At 54.7% G+C, this 19,155-nt stretch overlaps 1 protein-coding gene across 2 annotated transcripts in view; it reads left to right on the forward strand.

Moving 5' to 3' along the window:
• The window catches only part of RASSF5 (Ras association domain family member 5), a 65,656-nt gene that overhangs the window by 42,716 nt on the left and 3,785 nt on the right, over nucleotides 1-19,155 (forward strand). For both annotated transcript variants that reach the window (XM_047705022.1, XM_047705023.1), the window contains 3 exons: nucleotides 16,758-16,871; nucleotides 18,008-18,305; nucleotides 18,774-18,889. In XM_047705022.1, coding sequence (XP_047560978.1) covers nucleotides 16,758-16,871; nucleotides 18,008-18,305; nucleotides 18,774-18,889 — 528 coding nt within the window. The remainder of the gene's footprint in view (nucleotides 1-16,757; nucleotides 16,872-18,007; nucleotides 18,306-18,773; nucleotides 18,890-19,155) is intronic.

Here is a 19,155-nt window from a genome sequence, read left to right on the forward strand (position 1 = left end):
GGTTATGACAAATGACCCAATGACCCCCTCTTTTTTTCAGTCCTGGAACATAAGAGCAAGTTATTTCCCCCTTTAAGTCAAGTTACATTGGCAGGTGGGGGCTCCGGTTAACACATGGGAGGTTTTCGTGGGCCAGGCCTGAAATGGAGTCGTCTATAGCCACACGCCATTGGCCAGAACTGGGTCACGTGGTCACACCTAACCACAAGGGAGGTTGGGAGATGCAGTGCAGCTGTGAGCCCAGGTGGCCGAGGAAGCAGGTTGTGGTGAGGGCATTTCTCTGGCGCTGTCACCAAGCCTTCTTGCCCGCTTCTTTGCCTGAGGCCCACTTTTGGAAGCTCTGCTCATACTTTCTTGGAAATGGGCCGAAACTCTCCTCCGTGGGTCACCGAGCATCTGGGGCTCCCGGGATGAGGTCCTGTCTTCCCCAGCCACACTGGCAGCTCCTTGAGCACAGATGCTCGCCTCACTCGGCACTTCTCGGTGCCTCCGTAGCATCTGAAGCCTCCAGCAATGCGGCAGGTGGTCCAGCCTCCTCCTTCAGACGCACCCTCGGGATTGCTGTTTGAAAATGGAGACTCAGGGACCCTGTCTCAGACTTACTGGGTCCTGCACCTTTGGAGGTCGGACCCTCAAATATTTAATTTGGGCTGAAGTCAGGGAACCCCCTGTTTAGAAATACTTAATAATTTCCATTAAAATACGAGATGGCATTTGTCACAGATCCCAGATGGGTTTCTAGGCTGGAAGTTGAAGCCAGAAGCTACAGAGATTTGTCTGTGCTCACACAGCTAAGTAGAGACAGAACTAAGGCCTCAGGGCCCCTGGGTCCCTGTTACCCTCACCATGACCCACTGAGTGAGGCTGTCGGAGTGGTGGCCCTTTGCCACGGTGAGCACCCCGTGGTGTGGAAGCACCAGATCCTCGAGCCGAGACCTGGCTGGTCACGGCAGCTGCAGCTGTTAACTGAGGGGCTGTGGTCCAGCCGCATCATCTCTCCAGACTGGGGTCGCCATCGTCCTTTCAGCAAGAACACTTGTGAGAGGAGCCTGTCTTGATTTTCTTCCCTGAGGATCCCTCCTCTGTGGGAGCAGATCCCTTCTCACCACCTTTTTACGGAGCCGGTGAGGAGTTTAGATACAGTCTACTGGGTTCTAAGCTGTAAGGATTTCCGCAGGGAGGGGTCAGGAGAAGGACCTGACTAGCTGGCACACGTCCCCTCCTCTAGGACTATTTGGGATTTAACTCAAACACTGCTGTGTTCCAGAAGCCTCCCCTCCAACCCACCCCTCCCTGTTCCACCAGGCTAGACCATTTATCCTGACTTAGCTGGCTTTTCCCTATAAAGCAATTCCAGTTACAGTTTGGGGCACATGCAACATCCATCCCCCCAAGCAGTTTAAGGAGAAAGGAAGAAAGATCCCACACTAGAAGCAAAGCCTGGATTCCAGCTCTTAGTTCACAATACCAGGTTGGACTCTGGATCCAGCTCCCAGCCCATGAGCTGGAAAGGGTGGCCCCACTGGCTCAGCCTGGGTGCCCAGGAGCCTGGGTTCCCTTCTTTCTTCCACTCCAACTCTCCAGGTAACCCACATCTGTGCATCTGGCTTTGGGATCCTTCTGTATGGAGGACGCAGATCCGTCCTCCTCCAGAGCCTCAGTTTCCTCTTCTCGATGGCTCAATCTACTCATAAAAGAACATGGGGACACTGGCCTGACCTAGCATATTCCCTGGGGACAAGAGGATGAGCTAAATTTGCCAGGAATCAGGAGCACTAAATTTCTAGGGCCAGGAGGAAGAAGGGAGCTGTAGTGGCAGAAAACCTTGAATCACAGGGCCTGTGGCTTCTATGCACGGTGCTGTCCTGATGCCACCTCTCTTCTCTTTTCCTACCCCCACGCTGCTTAGCTTATGGCCCCCATCCTACCTCACTTCCTGGCTCTAGAATGAAATTCTCTGTAGCCTATTGGAGGTCTCGCATGCCCCTCAGATGGCTAAAATTTAGTACGTCCAGAACCAACTCAGAGTTTCTGCCTGCAAGTGATTTCTTGCTGTGTTTCTGGCCCTCCTAGTCCCCCGTCCTTGAAGCCTCATGGGTCTCCCCTCCTCCCTTCACCCAGCCTGTCACTGTGGGTTCTGTCTCCTGTGCTGCGAATGTCAGGCTCTCCTTTCTGCTCCCCTCAGCCCCCGCCCTGCCCTCTGTTGGGTGTTCATCACCTCTCACCTGTACATTCCAGGAAGTCACCCTCTTGCACATCCTGCTTATGAGTGCCAGAGGCCTATCATTCCAGTATCACAAAGCCCCTAGAGCCTTCCCTCTGCTTCCAGAGCGAAGCCCACCCTTGGTCCCTATTCCTTATACAGCATCCCCAACCCTGCAGTACAAGCAAGCCATTGGCCTCAAGCAAGCCATTGTGTTTTTAGCTTTCTTGTAGCACTGAGGACCTGGGGGGTGGGGAGGACAGACAGATAATACTACATCTCAGTGCTTACAGACCTGAGGCCCCAGCCGTTTTGGGCCACAGACCCTCGTCGCTCCCCTCCCCATTCGTGGAGGATTTGGATGTGGGTGGCTGGGCGGAGGGACATCCCTGTGGAAGATGCGGTCTCTGCCCAGCAGCCACGTGGCTTTCATCAGGATGTGGCGGCAGCTCCCGAGTCAGGGAGCTCGAGGGGCTGGGGTTTGGGCCTGAATAGCCTGTGCGGGTGCTGGGGGCTGGCAGGTAGCAGACTGAGGGTGACGGGGCTGCAGCCGACCCTGGAGGGGCGCAGGAAGTTAACTCAACCTGGGAGAGGCGTAGACTCCTGGAGCTGGAGGTGACTGTCAGCAGTCACCGCAGCCATTTCCCTGTTCCCAAGCGGGTGCACGTGGGATCCATCCCCGGCAGGTGAGGGGAGGCTGCATTCATTCTCTCCATCCTCCTCCAACCCGGTTTCCAGTCCTTCCTTGTCTGGGGGGCTGTGGTGTGTTGGATCCCCACCTGGTTGGACCCCTGCTCTGGGGGGTACCTCGAAAGTCAGGAGGCTACTGAGAGCCTCTGACAGACCACACAGGCGGAATCGCCCTTGCTATTAAGCCGAAAGATGGGCACACTCAATGAGGTCGTGTGTGAAAGAGGGTTAGCCACGGGCGAGGCCCCCCCACATTTGTCCAACTCCAAAACACATGTTCTTTCCACTGCACCCATGGCACCTTGGGTGAGAGTCAAGTTTGAAAATCTCCACAGGAGCTCCAGCCTCCTGCCTCAAGCTCTGGTGACTGGCTCTAGGCAGCGGGGGTTCTCATTCAGCCTGCTCCTTGGTGCTGAAATCCAGGTCCCTTTTCCTGCTCTGGTCTGGGGAAATCTGGGCCCCCAGCCTCACCATTGCATCAGCTTCCAGCTGGGGAGCCCCTCCTCGTACTTCTCATCGCCCGGCTGTCGATGGTGTGAAGAGTGGCATTGGGTGGCATTGGGCATCCCCCGGGGCTGTGACGGGGATGGCGGGCACGACCCAGGTGTGCAGGGCACTGGCCTTGCCTCGGGGCATGAGAGGCAGGTCCTCCGTTGACAGGAACGTGCGGAGAGGCGGTAGGCGTGGCCGATCACCACATTCACACACGGCGGGGAAAATGTGGGTTCCTGAGGTGAGAGTGGCAGCTGGTGGATCTGGGGTGTCTGGAGATCATGTCCACATGCGCTCACTTCTCTGTGTGCCCCATACGCCAGCATATCTTTCCCATCCCTCATGCTGATGGGCTGAAATGTTCCGGACGAGGGGCCACATCTTGGTCATCATTGTGTCCTTGGCATGGGGCAGGGACATGAGGCAGGTTTGATAAAGGAAGAGTGGGCTTGGAGATTCCCTCCAAACAGAGCGCCCTGAGAAGTCGCAGGGGCTCCCCGGGGGGCACAGGCACAAGCTTCTCAGAGCACACGGTGTGCGAAAGCTGATCTCCGGACTGTTCTAAAGGGAAGCTGGCTAAGATTCCGGACATGGAATCAATGGATTTTTCCAGTAACTCTGAAAAGAAAAATCTCACTGAGTGAGCAGAATATGCAAGGACAACTTTCCAAACATAGAGCAGCTCTCTCCGTCCCATCTGTGATTGCTCAGCTGTTTGCCCTGGAGGATGAGGGCAGGCAGGACTGGGTCACTAAGCAACGGAGCCCTGGCACCTGCTGGCAGGATTTGGCCTGGTCCTTCCTCAAGCAGGGCCTGGCGGCAGCAGGGAGGGGAACTCATGCCCAGGGGCTCACGTGAGGAGGCGGGAGAGCCTCCTACGACGGGTTTCTCCGGCTGCCTTTCCGCCATGGAGAGGGACAGGTTCAGGGGGAGGAACAAACACACTTCTTGTTTGTCTTCATTTCCCAGTTAAATTCTGAGCAGGGCCCCGGTTGGACAGTCTCAGTAGTCTGAGCATCCTCTGTGGGCCCAGGAGGAGTGGGAAGGGGGCATGCTGCTCAAGGGACCCAGGCCTTTAAGTGAGCCCATTATGGGGCCTGGGAACCCAGACCACGAGCCTTCGCCATATGTACCTTGGGAAGAATGCTCACTGCTCCAGGACTCACTCTCTCCTTCTGGGATAATAATCGAGAAATGCAGATGGGTGACGAATTTTGATGTGGGGAAGTGGGGTTCATGATTAGGGCGTGTGGAAGCATAAACCTGGGGTCTGCTGGGAAATGGTCAGATTGTATAATAGTGGCATTGAATTATCGGGCCTTGACGTGTGGCAGGCTCTGTCCTAAGTGCTTTCCATCGAATAGTGGGGAAACTGAGGATTCAGGATTTGGGCCCAACTCTGATGCCAAAACTCCTAGACCCTAAGCCGTACTGCTTTTCTGAAAGCTCTTTCCAGAATTTTCCTAGCTGAAACTCCGGCCATGAGGCTCGGAGGTGCCCACCAACGCAGCCCCGCGTCCGCAGCATCCATCCGGGAGGCTCTGAGGATGGCGCCCTTTGCCACGCCGTTTGGGAGCCGGAGGAAACCAAATTCCCTGCCCCTGAGTCTTTGTGACACAGACAGAGGACACACATTGGAGAAGACTCAGAGTTACCAACAACCCACTGAGACACGTTTCAACATCCCCTGTTGGTCCCCAGGCAGTGGCGTGGGGTGGGGTTCACAGGGTAGGCAGCACTGTGACAAAAGGACGTGTGTGGGCTGCTGCAGAAGCCCCAGCATCCCTCCCCCTACCCTGGGCTTGCAAAGCCCAGGGCACAGGTGGGGTTTCCAGGGAGAGGGAGCCAAGGTGACTGCCCTCCTTTCTACAGGGCAATGCAGGCCGGTGTCCTGGCTGCTGGCACAAGTCCCCGTGAGGGTGGGCAGCACGGCCGGGCTGGGCCCTGGGTACCAGCTCCCAGGGTCCCTCTCCACGGCTGAGTCAGATGAGTCCTCTGGGGTGCTCTGCGGGGAGCTCCAGCCCAGCTGAAGCTGCACATGGTAGGAGAAGGGGCTCCTGCAGCCCGGGCGCCCACATCTCCGGCAGCCCAGGAGAGGCCCTGGAGTTAGAGCACGCGAGCTGGGCTTCTAAAGCCGCCCCCTCTCACGGCCTTGGGACGCTGCTGGCTTTGACTCTGTGCTCTCAGAGCACATGGGATTGTTCACAAAGCTGAGGAAGCCTTCTTCAGAGTGTTCTTTTGCAGGGAGGTCCGGTGTGTGAGCGGGAGGATGCGGTTTGGGGGTGGGGATGGGTGCCCTGAAGGCCAGCCTGTTCCCAGCTCCCAGCTGGGTGACTTCGAGAGAGTGCCATGGCTCTGCGGCCTGCAGAAGAAAGAAGACACGGAAAGAAAGAAGTGTTTCCCCAAATCTTCCTTTTGCGGATGCATCCGTTTCCCGACGGGGGTGGGGGTGCGGGGAAGAAGCCGGAAAGCCAGACCTGGCTCCTTGACCTTGGCTGGCCATGCTAGGTTGGAGGGAGAGTGCCTGAGGCAGGCTGGGGAGTCCCCGGGCGTTGAGTCATCTGACAACTCTGGTTGCTCCAGAATGCGGCTGCCTGGGCCACTTCATCTCCAGGCCCCTTCTAGATCTCTGAGCCCAGGCTTCCGTGTGCCTGAGCCCCTCTCTGGAGGCCCCTGGGAAGCTCTGAGACCCTCCCCTTGCTGTAGAGCTCCTCTGAGTTGGGCTGGGCTATTCGGGTCAGCCTGAGGATCCAGTGACTTCTTCGTGCGTGCAGGACAGTGGCCGGGGCCCAGGAAAAGAGCCGACCCCTGGAGGATGAGGGCCCACCTTGCTCTCAAGTAGGCTGGGCTGTTTATTTGCCTGGAAGACGGAAATTACGGGACACCCCCAGCTATACGGGAACCAGATGAAACCAGCTGGCTACGAGGCCTCCTGTAGCCCAGCCCTTGGAATGCTCTTTTTCTTTAATTCTGATAAAATATACCTTACAGAACATTTACTGTTTTAACCCTTTTTAAGTATAGAGATCCGTGGCCTAAGTACATTGCCTGTGCTGTGCAGCGAATGCCACCACCATCTCCAGAAATTTTCCATCTTCTCCGCCAAAGCTCTGTCCCCATTACCAGTACCTCCCCACCCTCTCTCCCGACAGCCAGCCCCAGTCTACTTTCTGCCCCTGGGAATTTGATGACTCGAGGGACCTCCTGTAACTAGAATCAGACAGTCTGTCCTTTGGTGTCTGGATTATTTCCCTCAGTGTGATGTCTTCAGGGTTCCTCCCTGTAGCAGGTGCCACGGTTTCCTTCTTTTTAGGGGTGCATAATATTCCATTGCCTGTCTACACCACACTTGGTTCACCTATCCATCCATCAGGGCTTGCTTCCATCTTTTGGTTATTGTGAAGAATGCTGCTGTCAGCAGGAATATGCAAATACCCGTCTGAGTCTTCGTTCTTACTTCTTGTAGGTATCAACCCAGAAGTAGCCTTGCTGGATAATCTGGTGATTCTTCTCATTTAATCTTTCGAGGACTTGGTGGTCGGTTTGTGAGGTGGCTTTGCCATTTCACCAGCAATGCCCAGGGCTCCAGTTGTCTCTGTGATCTTGCCCATGCCTGCTGTTTTCTTTGTTTTTGATGACGGCCATCCCAGTAAGTACGAGGTGGCCTCTCATTGTGGTTTTGATTTGCATATCCCTAATGATGAGTGATGTTGAGCCTCTTTCTGTGTGCTTATTGGCCATCTGTTTATCCTTGGAAAAATGTCTGTTCCAGTCTTTCGTCCATTTCTTTTTTTTTTTTAAAGATTTTATTTATTTATTTATTTGACCGACAGAGAGATCACAAGTAGTCAAAGAGGCAGGCAGAGAGAGAGAGGAGGAAGCAGGCTTCCTGCTGAGCAGAGAGCCTGATGCGGGGCTCGATCCCAGGACCCTGAGATCATGACCTGAGCTGAAGGCAGAGGCTTTTAACCCACTGAGCCACCCAGGTGCCCCTTTCGTCCATTTCTAAAATGGGGTCTCTTTGTTGTTTTTGTTGGATTGCTGGGGTTCTTTTTTTTTTTTTTTTTTTAAAGATTTTATTTATTTGTTTGACAGACAGAGATCACAAGTAGGCAGAGAGGAAGGCAGAGAGAGGAGGAAGCAGGCTCCCCGCTGAGCAGAGAGCCCGATGCGGGACTCGATCCCAGGACACTGGGATCATGACCTGAGCTGAAGGCAGCGGCTTAACCCGCTGAGCCACCCAGGCACCCTCTTTTTTTTTTTTTTAAAGATTTATTTGACAGAGAGAGATCACAAGTAGGCAGAGAGGCAGGCAGAGAGAGAGGGGGAAGCAGGCTCCCTGCTGAGCAGAGAGCCCCATGTGGGGCTTGATCCCAGGACCCTGGGATCATGACCTGAGCCGAAGGCAGAGGCTTAACCCGCTGAGCCACCCAGGCGCCCCTGGGGTTCTTTATATATTCTGGCTAGTGATCCTTTGTCAGACATGTGGTTTACAGTGGAATCCTCTTTAAATTGGTTCTGAAAGAGCAGCGTTCAGGCTTCAGAGAGACTGGAGCCTGGCACGGGGTTTTGGACCCACTCTTTCGCGCTGCCCACCATCATTCCTGACTCACCCCATAGTGCTCTCTGGTTCTGGGTGCTCTGGGGACACAGAGATGGGAAAGGTACAATCCCTGGTTTTGGAGCCAAACTAAGGGGTCAGGGAGATGGAAAGGGGGCTGACCTATGTGAGGCTGGATGAGGGGAGAGGGACTAGGATGGAAATCCCGTGAGGAGAACTGACCTGGAGAAAGACCTTCACGTGCCCTAGAAACTCTTAGCGCATGAGAAAATGCCCCAAGGGAAAAGTTCTGTGGCCGTTACAGTAGAATAGGTTGGTGTCACCTGGATTCACAGTTGAAACCTCTGAGCTGGGAGGACGCTTCCACAAGTCTCAGGGGAGGGAGAGCAGAAAAGGAAGAGGTTTGCATCACTTGCTCTCAGAAACAGGACAGGAGTCTTCCTCTGATTTCTAGCTGTTGTCTCAGAAGTCGATAGGTGCCGTGGACCAGGAACCCTATAGGATGAGCCTTATACGATTCTAGAACCTCTTACTCTCCCTGTATTTATTTTGGGCTTTTATGGGCATGTGTCTATATGTGTGTATATGTGTGTGTATATGTGTGTATATATGTATATATATGTATGTATTTATGTGCATGTGTATATATGTGTGTATATACGTGTGCACATGCGTATGTCTTATTACTTCTTTATGTTTTATTCAGTTCATTAGGCAAATGGTTGATGAGCCCCTCATGTCTGCCAGGCACTGTTTTGGGCACTGCCGCCGTGATCAGGGCAGGCCCTGTCCGCAGGGAGTCTGCATTCTGTGATCGAGCCAGTCAGCAGAGGCCACCAGGGCCATGTGTCTAGTCCACAGCCAGGCTGTGGGGGATGGGGGTCTGGGGGGAGCGTCAGGAAACCCCCCAAGCAGAATGCATGTACAGCTTTCTAGAGGGTGGATGAGCAAGCAGTGTCCCTGGGGCCCACAGTCGTGAGCTGTGAAGGAGAGCAAGGGCATTTATCTAGGCCTGCAAGGGGGTCCCCAGGACTAGGGTACCAAATCGTTGGTTTGCCCAGGACTGTCCTGACTCTAGCACTGAAGGTCCTGGGTCATAAGAAAACTCTCAGTTCCTGGTCAGCCTGGGACTCAGGAACTGAGATCATTGCTGACTTACCCCGAGGCACAGTGGTCTTTGGTGTCCGAGGGGCCCACAGTTCCTCATGCATCCACAAAAATGGCTTAATTTCTTTTAAAATCAGGAGGGAGAAAAATGAACTCTTGGGTTGAAGAAGTTGCTTTCTTTTGTGATATTAATATATATATATTTTATATCAATGCTATCATAGAGTAACATTTCCCATCTTTTTTTTCTTTAAATGGAGGAAGAGGGGCCCAGGGCCCTGACGACAGAAGTACTTAGGACACACAGAGTTGTAATGTGGCTCTGGCTGAAGGGCCTGTCAGAAATCAAGGTGAAGGCAGAGGGACCCACGTTGAGCCAGCCCTACCAACCCGCTATTCCTCAGCCTCACTGGAGAGCTGACTATTGATGGAGACGGCGGCCACGGTGATGGTTCAGTGCTACTGTTTATTGGGTGCCCACTGTGTACATGCACTAGCTGTTGACTGAGTGCCTGGTGTGTGTGCACTAGTTACTGTTTATTGAGTGCCTGCTGTGTACATGTACTAACTTTATTGAGTGCCTACTGTGTACATTCACTAGCTGTTTATTGAGTGCTTGCTGTGTACGTGCAGTGGCTATTATTTATTGAGTGCGTGCTGTGTACATGCACTAGCTGTTTATTGAGTGCCTGCTGTGTACGTGCACTAGCTGTTTATTGAGTGCGTGCTGTGTACATGCACTAGCTATTTATTGAGTGTCTGCTGTGTACATGCACTAGCTGTTTATTGAGTGCCTGCTGTGTACGTGCACTAGCTGTTTATTAAGTGCCTGCTGTGTATGTGCAGTGTGCTAAGCACTTCCAGATGTGTGAATTCATTTCATCTCTGTGACAAACATGTAAAGAAGTCCTGTTGTCTGCACTTTATAGACAAATCCGAGCCTTGGGGGGACAGACTCGCCTGCATGCACAGACTGAGGGCATGCAGCGGTGCAGGGCATTGGGGTCTGGGGATGAGGGGCTGAATCATTTCAGGGACTAAATGGGATTGTGACTTGTGAGGTGCTGGTCTGTTGGTGACTTTATCATGATCCTGACACCCTGTAGGGCTGGAACCTGGGTCACCGCCGCTCCAAGGCCAAGGGGCTCTCCTGGCCTCCTGCAGATGGCTGGTGTTCTTTGCCCTGACTCACCCCGGATGACCCACCCCTGCTTGTAGACTGGGATGGCCCCCCGTGAGAGGGAGGGACCATGCGCAGGCTCTGGGCCACGCTGGCCCCCTGGGGAGCCCGCTGGTGCGGCCTTCATCACACCCCTACACGTGGAGCTGATGTGGCTGCTTGGAAAGCACCGAGGCTCCGTCCGCGCCATGCTGTCCTGTGCTTCTTAATAGGCCTGCGCCTCTGCCTTCCCTCTGCTGGTGGTCTGTGCACTCCCATGGACCGTGGCCCACTGGCTTCCTGTCCCAAGGTGACTTTCACAGCCTCACCCGTGGGCAACTCAATCAGTTACTGTTGACTGACTGTCTGCATGGACCATCTGCTCTAGGGTTTTGTCTTCAGCTTCTTTCCAGTTTCTCAAATCCCACCCCCTTTTTGTTTCCTGCTCCTCTGTTTCCCACTCCTCCCCCAGAGCAGCTCAAATCCCGAATCCTGCACGGTTATGCTCGTTCGCATGGCTCCCTGCTGAAACCCCTTCCTTCCTTGCTCTGCTAGGAATAGCCTCCTGGAGAACACACTTGAGTTTCCAACCCTTATTATTTCTGGGATGTTGGACCGAGCCAGAGAAGAATCTGGAGGAATAAACCCCTTCCCTATCCAGGGTGTGGCTGGGCAGCCATTCCAGAAGACAGGCCCTTCTGCACCTGGGGAGGGCCCTGCGGTGAGGACCCATGGGGCTTCCTCCTTCCCATCTGCTTGAGGCCATTGAGAAGGGACCAGTGAGCCTTGCATGTGGTCTGGGCGTTGAGCAGGGCGTTTGGTACCCAGCCCAGGCAGAGGCTGTCCGCCCCTTTCCTTCAGAAGTTCCTGGGTAGGAGGGGCACGAGCGAGGCATCAGGTGTGTGGCGCCCGCGCCACTTGAGGCCAGCAGGCTATCCTGGAAGGTGTCTGCGGATGGTCCTTCACTTGCAGCAGAGCCTGAGGCTCTCGCCCCTGGCATAAGCCTGGGGGTGCTTTCTGCCCAAGGAGCAAAAGAACGGCTGCTGAGAGATTTGCTAAGAGCTGAGGAAGAGGAAATGTGGCAAAGGCTCACGGACACTGGCTTCCGGGGTAGTTTTTGTTTTGTTTTCTTGAGTGGTGTGAGTTAGGAAGGTGTAGACCTCCTTGAGCCTTGGGGATGGTTGGAGAAAGCAAGCAGCCAGTACTGAGACAAGTCACGCCACAGACGTGGCTTCCTGATACTGTCTCAGGCCAGTTCTCACCCCTGCGATTCAGACAAGTCAGCTGTCCTCTGAGGGCCCCAACCCCCACCCCACCCCCAATTCTCTGAAATAGAAGAGGAAGCAGTGATGAAAGAAACCACCCTCTCCTCGAGGTAAACTCGTAGAGCTGCAAAGGCGTCTCACTTCATGATTTCACAGAGGAGGAAACTGAGGCCCTCAGATGGGAAGTGACTTGTGGGAGGTCACAGGTCAGGATGGTCTTGCATTCGTTCTGATTAGGAAGCTGCAAAGAGCTGAGCAGGGCCGGCTGCCAATCCGGAGCCCGCAGCCTGTGCCTTCACGTCAGCCCCTTGGGGTGCAGGTCCGTGGGAGCAGCTCCTGGACCTGACTGTAGTCCGCAGCGGGGCTCTAGGCTGGGCGCCACCCAGGCTGCCCCACCCTGTCCTGGCCACCTCCTTGGAGGTTAGAGAGAGCTCGACAGAGCCTCGAAGTGGGTACGAAAGAGGCACAACCATCCCCCATCATGTCTGTCTCCCTCCAGGGAACATCTAATTGGGAAGATGGGACTAACACATGTGCCATAAGAATGAAACCAGAAAAGGCAGGTCCAGTTAGATCCAGCTGCTGCCGCACAGGCTGCGAGGACACCTCCACGGGCCTTGTGGGGTGGACGTGTGGGCCAGCAGGTGCAGAGGTCCATGGCACGTGGTAGTTGGCAGCTTGGCCACGACAGGAGCCTGAGGCACTGGGGCCGCAGGGCTGGGGTTTGGGAGTCCATCCCCGAGCTGGTGAGTGAGCCTGGCCTCCCCGCTGCGTCCCTTCCTCAGCCAGCTTGTCGCCTCCCCCACGGGGAGCCGGGAGCCGGGAGCTGGGAGGAGAGCAGGCCCATCTCCACTGAAGCCATGAAGCCTCTGGCAACTTGTGCAAGGAGTCCATGACATGAGAGTGAAGTACAGAAGGCCGGTCGGCTGGGGACATGCAGGGACAACACGGCTGTCAATGTGACTATCCCTCGGGGGCAGGCAGCTCCCAGCACAAAGCTCCGTATTGGCCTTTCTCAGCTTGGGAATTGAAATGGCAGGGATCTCCCGTCTGAGGAGAGCAGAGAAGGAGGAGATTGCCGTGGGCCGGGGAAACCTCACTCACGATGCAGGGGAGATGGCGCTCGGGGAGATGGGGGCTCCGCACCCCCAGCGGGAGGGGGCAGACTACGGGTCATGTGCCAGGCACCATAGATGAAGTGCTACCGAACCCCGGCCGCGCTCATCCCGGGGCTGCTCCAAGCCATGATGGCAGAGGGATGTAGTTGTAGCCAATACTGTACGGTCAGCAAAGCCTCAGGTGTTTGCTCCCTGGCCCTGGATGGGAAAAGCGTGCCAGCCACTGGTGGAGAGTGTGCCACGCTCTGTGGCACGGTGGCCAATCTTGATGAAGTTCTTGAGGAGAGGGAGGAGTGGGCTTGGCTCCTAGGCGTCGGGCTTTGTAGGCCTGGGAGGACAGTCACGGTGTGTGCCTTTCGGTGGCTTTGATGATGTCCGCAATGTGTTTGCCCCGTGATCTTATTTGGTCTCATTATCTTCGCATGAATTCTATTAGGCAATGAAGGATTTGTATTTCAAATCGATAGATGGAACTGAGGACAGAGTCTGAGGCTTAAAGAGGTTATCAGATTTCCTCAAGATCACTTAGTCTTGGGGGCCAGGTCTCAAACACAGGCTTGTGTTCATCCCGTAGGCGTTTCCTGAGCCTCTTAGGCTCTGGGATGCCATGACAGACAGGCGCAGGTGTGTCTCCCACAGTACTCATTCCACGCTGATTTCCAAGGCTCGCTGCACTGCAATTCCTGGGAAAAAAATAAGATTTTTCTCCTCCTGCCCCCTCCTTGTAGGCATTAGGGAGCCACTGAAGGTTCCTGAGCAAGTGTCTATTGCTCGGTGCCACTGGACATAAGAAGAAATAGAAGTATGGTACAAATTAAGAAAATTCACTCTAGTTGGGAAGACAACTCAAGATAGATAGTCTACTTGGAGGTTAATACAGATAGATGCATATTTAAGTGCCAGGCAGTATAGTGCTAGCTTTACATGTGGGTAGCTTTAACCTTGCTGGGGCTCAGTTTCCCCATCTGTGAAATGGGCATTCTCATGGACTTGTGGTGAGGATGACACGGACCGAGACAGATCATCATCACCATCGTTCAGGGCAGGAGTGGCCAGAGAGGCCGGGACAGAGAGCAGGACCTCAGGCGGGCAGATGGGAGCAATATGACGAAAGCGTCACGAAGGAAGAAGCAGCCGAGAAGTTTAAGAAGAGGGAGAGTAAAATTTTCAGCAAAAATGAGGTTTGATTCAGGTCGAAAGACAATGGGCACGAAGGTATCTGAGGTATCAGAGTGTCCGATTCTCCTCAACTCGCTGCTCCCCTGGGGGCGCCCCCTCATCGCTGCCCTGGGTCCACCTGGGGATACTAGAAACCACAGGACTCATTCAGAACTTCTTCTTCCACTGTGACCAAAATGAAGACATGTGTCCTTGGTTCGGATGCACAATTTACCAATGTTCGGGTTTCTTCTTAAAGTAAAATTCAGCTTAGGGTAAATCAGCTCTGAGGTAGGCCCCAAAGCACATGGGATGGTCCTCTTCATTTTGTTTTTAGGGATATATATGTATATGTTTTAATTAATTAAGAGAGAGAGAGAGCGGGCATATGCACATATGACTGGCAAGGGTGGGTGGAGAGAGGGAGAGGGAGAATTCCTGAACTGAGCACGGAGCCTGACACGGGGCTCAATTTGTGGCTCGATCTTACAGACCTGGAGATCCTGACCTGAGCCCAAATCAAGAGTCAATGCTTAAGGGACACAGCTACGCAGGAGCCCCAAAGATATTTTTCATAGAGAAGTTTGGGGCTCACTCTCAGTGGAGCATCTGCTTGGACTCCTAGCACCCAGGCTCTTCACGTGGCTGTATCCTAATACCCTTGAGCCCCGAGAGGCAACACAGCCCCTTCCGTAGCTCCGGATAGGGGAGCACACACCTCTTTTCCACCAGCACCCTGATTTGCCAGCTGACGTGGGCACAGCTAGACCATCTGGCACCAGTGCCCGGGGGCTCAGAGCAGGTGTGTTCCATGTCAGGTGCCCTGAGAGACACAGACCCTCGAGGAGAGACACATCTGTGGCCAAGGCCAGTGTTTGTGAAACCCTAACAGAGTGAGTTCCCCGTTCTTTCTCCATCTTGGGCCACCCCGAGAGATACAACTCTATGTTTCTGGCTCTGTACCCGTGGACAGAAACAAATCTTTCACTTTGAGGATGTGCAAATCTGACAGGTGAATAAGAATTGAGGTCTTTGCCTTACACTCTGAAGATGACTCTACTGTTGCTCTTGTTCAGCCTAAGCCTTGGCAGAACCCTATACCATACATCAGAATCTCCGGGATGGAGCCCAAGCAGGGTTTCTAGAGATCCCCTAGATGATTCCGAGTAGAGCTGAGTTGAAGAACTACTGGCCTAGATTCTATACCATCCCTGGGAGGGGAAAGGATTAGTGGGCTCTTGTGACTGACTTGCTGGCCTACTGGCTGGCCCACTTTGGCAGGTGATTCATACGATCCACCCGTCAGATCTTGTCTGCCAGAGGTGGTGTGGGCAGCAGCCGTGTCAGCCCTGGGGGCTGACATTCCAGCCTGGGGGACTTCGCCTGTTGGCCACACAGGGCTCCTGGCACTCCCAGATGGGGTGGTGGAATCAGGACAGCCATCTTCTGCGTCAGTCCTGGAAGGGGTAGCCTCAGAAGTTCGCGTCACTTCCCCAGGTTTGTGGTGGGCAAGGGGGAGGAACAGATGAGTTATCTGCTGAAGAGAAGGGGAACAGGAAGAAGAAACCTCTAGTTACAGCCGCTGTGACTCTTGTTGTATACAAACCCAGGCCTGGAATAACTGACTTTTGAAAGCTGTGAACCAGCTGCCTTTTCTTATAGGGAAATGGCTGTAGCTCTCTTGGAAACTATGAGAGGAGAACTTCCCAGAACTTCTAGAGTTTCCTGTCCATCATTTATTTTATTTTATTTATTAATTAATTTATTTAGCAGATGATTATGAGAAAGCTGTCAGCCCCTGAGGAGGGGACAGCCTGTGTCTCAGAGATGGATAGGATGGAGCACAGGGTAGGAACCAGATAACCAGTCTGTCTGACTGGCAGCTCCCACGGTTGGGCAACGGCCAGGCACACCTGGTCCCACAGAGATGGTCTAGGTATGGGGAAGGGCAGGGTTGGGAGGGCTTCTGGGGAGGTACATGTCTCTGGGAACGGACTGTGGGAACGGATGAGCTCCCTTTGAGTCTCCCTGGATTGATGCTTTGCCAGTGAATGAAGACACTGCCTGAGGCTCACATCTGTTGTTGCTTACCTCAGACAAGCAGGAGAACCCCTGGGCTGTGTGCTGCCCCTTGGGGCGCTTGGATGGAATCAAGGTCCAGTTCTAGGGCCCGAAGGGCATGCAGGGAAAGGGTGGCTCCTTCATGCCGCCGGAGAGAGGAGAAGGCTGTCCTTGATGGCTTTGTTGGTGACATGGTACCCCTGGGTCCTGAGTTCTTTGGGGCCTGACACACTGATCTGATAAACCATGGACGAATGTTTCACAGGTTCCGTGATTTATGGGCCTTGGTTTGGCAGCCGCAACCCTGGCCCTCGTGGACTGGCATGGAATTTTGTGATCACTATGGGAGTGGCAGAAGCGCTGTCCTAGAGTGCCCTGTGGTGGATTGAGAAAAACATGGGCTCCACACTTGGATGGACTCTGTTCCAGGCTCTACTCAGATGCTTACTAGCAGTGGGACCACAAGTGTGTTCTGTAACCTCTCTAGGCCTCAGCTTTGTAATCTGAAATGGGAGTGACGGAGGTGGTATGGGAGACAGGGTATGTGAAAGACGGAGCACAGCGCTGGTACCATCAGATCTCTGAGGAAGAGGACTGGAGCAGACAAGCCAAGGGAAGAGGCTGGGATGGAAAAGGGGGTGTTGGCTTATCTCCATGCAGAGGGGTGGGGGGTGGGCGTTGGGAGGCCACACCAGCTCCCTGTGGCAGCCTCAGAGTCTGACATGTTATCTGCTGTGTGAGGTTATCTGCTGTGTGAGGTCCCAGGGGCACCACTGGGATTTGATCTCTGATTCTTCTCACCCTGTACCCAGGAGATTAGTTTTCACTGTGGGACTGGTGCTCCCTTCTTCTTGGTCAGGGAGGTCTTTGGGAGGGTGTGGTCCTCCCCTTTCTCATAATGAGCACCGCTGCGTACCCACTCTCACTTCTGTGACTGTTCCAGAATGTCTGTAAACCAGCTGAGGAGGCCACGCAGCAGCCGCCCACACTGCAGGAGATCAAGCAGAAGATTGACAGCTACAACACCCGGGAGAAGAACTGTCTGGGCATGAAGCTGGTGCGTGCGGGGGGCCTGCCCGCCTGCCCCCACCCGGCCCCCGCCGCCTCTTCCACTGGGGCTCCTCTGTTCTCCCTCTGGATTCTGGGGCGGCCCCTCCCCTTTCTTCAGTCCTGGGGAGGCCTCGGGACTTGTGGGAGGCTGTCAGGCACCCCCCCCTCCACTGCTCCCGCGTGCTGCAGGGAAAAAGAATGGGCTTTAGAATAAGATCCAGGTCCATCTCTGGCTCTTCCCCTTTTTCTGCTTTGGGAAACCCTTTTAACCTCCCTGGGCTTCGGCGTAAAATAGAGATATTAGTGCCCATTAGTCAGAGCTGTTGTGGGAATTAAGTACGATACAAAGACCTCAATAGCTGGTATCGCTTGGCCCCCAGGAAGGCTTCATAAGAGGGAGTTCCCAGCTCCTGTCCTCTCCCTTTTCCTGTCTGTGTCCCGGGGAAGCTTCCGGAGACTGTGCGGAGCTCTGAGAGGGGAGGCACCAACTCTGCCGGGCTCCCAAAGGCCGTTGGCAGCAGGAAAGGGAGAAGGTAGAAGATCCCTGCCCCCTGCTGGTCGCTGCTAGCAACTGGCTCTCTGGGGCTTCAGCCCAATGGGGCACTAGAAAACCCAGTCTCCCCTGGTCCTGGGCTTAAGCCTTGCAGGCTGCTGGGTTTTGGAAAGAGATGCAGAAGGAAATGCAGTGGGCTCATTTTCCAAGGACCTCATTACGGAGCTTTCCTGCTCCTCCCTGGTTTGGAGGGACAAACTAGAGAGGCCACTCCAGACCCTGCCTCCTAGGAACAGGGACTCAGCAAAGGTAGGGGACTGGGGCAGGGAGGCTGAGCCCTGGGAGGGCAAGCCAGAGTAGCTCCTCCTGTCCTCTCTGGTTGCTGGATACCCTAAGCCTTTTCCTGGCCCTATGCAGGGTGGGCAGGGGGACATCGTCTCTGCCCTCCAGCACCCCCAGGTTGGCAGAGACAGGAACCACTTGGGGAGACAGGTCTGGGGGCTGACTGGGATGGCACTGCTATTAGGAAAGGCCTCTGCAAACCGCGTCTCCCCTACCCCCGCCCTGACCCAGCCTGCGGCAGTGGCTCAGAGTGGCAGATGCGATCATGCAAGATTGACCCGAGCTGACCCATAGCCCCTGCTCCGCAGAGTGAAGATGGCACCTACACGGGTTTCATCAAAGTGCATTTGAAACTCCGGCGGCCGGTGACGGTGCCTGCTGGCATCCGGCCCCAGTCCATCTATGACGCCATCAAGGAAGTGGACCTGGCGGCCACCACAGACAAGAGGACGTCCTTCTACCTGCCGCTCGATGCCATCAAGCAGCTACACATCAGCAGCACCACCACGGTCAGCGAGGTCATCCAGGGGCTGCTCAAGAAGTTCATGGTTGTGGACAATCCCCAGAAGTTTGCACTTTTTAAGCGGATACACAAGGACGGGCAAGGTATGCAAGGGGGAGCTCCTCGTCAGAAACCATCTGCCCCGCTAAAGGCCTGGCAGACTTGGTGCGGAGAAGGACTGGGCTTCCCTGGGGCGCCACTGTCCAGCCACGTGGCAGAGAGCTGGCCGGGAAGCTCATGCCTGCTCCCCGTGCCCCTCACTTTATATGTGACTACAGGAAAACCACACCCTGGGCTCCCACTTCCTTATCTGTGGAAGGGGAGAGAAACCGCCCACCGTTCCTAATCTTTTGGGGAGGTGATGCGAATGGAAATACGCTTCAAACTCTGGGCAGACACCAAAGATAAAAGGGCATTCCCTATTCATGTCAGGTTCATTTCATTAGGTTGAAAGGATGGTTACTCCCGGTCATGACCTTCCCATGTCTGCATTTCCGGGTCTGTCCCACCCACACTGAGTCCCTGACCCTCTTTTCTGAGACGCGCCTCCAGGTCCCTCTCTTGCTTTGCAGTGCTCTTCCAGAAACTCTCTATTGCCGATTGCCCTCTCTACCTGCGCTTGCTCGCCGGGCCTGACAATGATGTCCTCAGCTTCGTGCTCAAGGAGAATGAAACTGGAGAGGTGGAGGTGGGTCTGGGCCCCTTTGCGTGGTACAAAAGCCCAGCCCTCAGGGCACCTTGGCTGGGTGCTGGCGGGCGTCGTCCTCACCACTGGCATGGGTGGGGGCCATGCGGCAGCCTCGGAGGCAGCTGGGAAAATGTCCTGGGGAAGTTGAGCCCCGGGCAGTGCTGGGCTGCGGAGTTCAGCGTCTAAAGCCGGGATTGTAAGCATCCTGGGGGGGGCAAGTCAGGGCCTGTGTCTGGCAAGGCCTGTGGAAAGAAAGGATTTCATGT

This window comes from Lutra lutra, chromosome 15 (assembly GCF_902655055.1).
Source record: "Lutra lutra chromosome 15, mLutLut1.2, whole genome shotgun sequence".
NCBI lineage: Eukaryota > Metazoa > Chordata > Mammalia > Carnivora > Mustelidae > Lutra > Lutra lutra.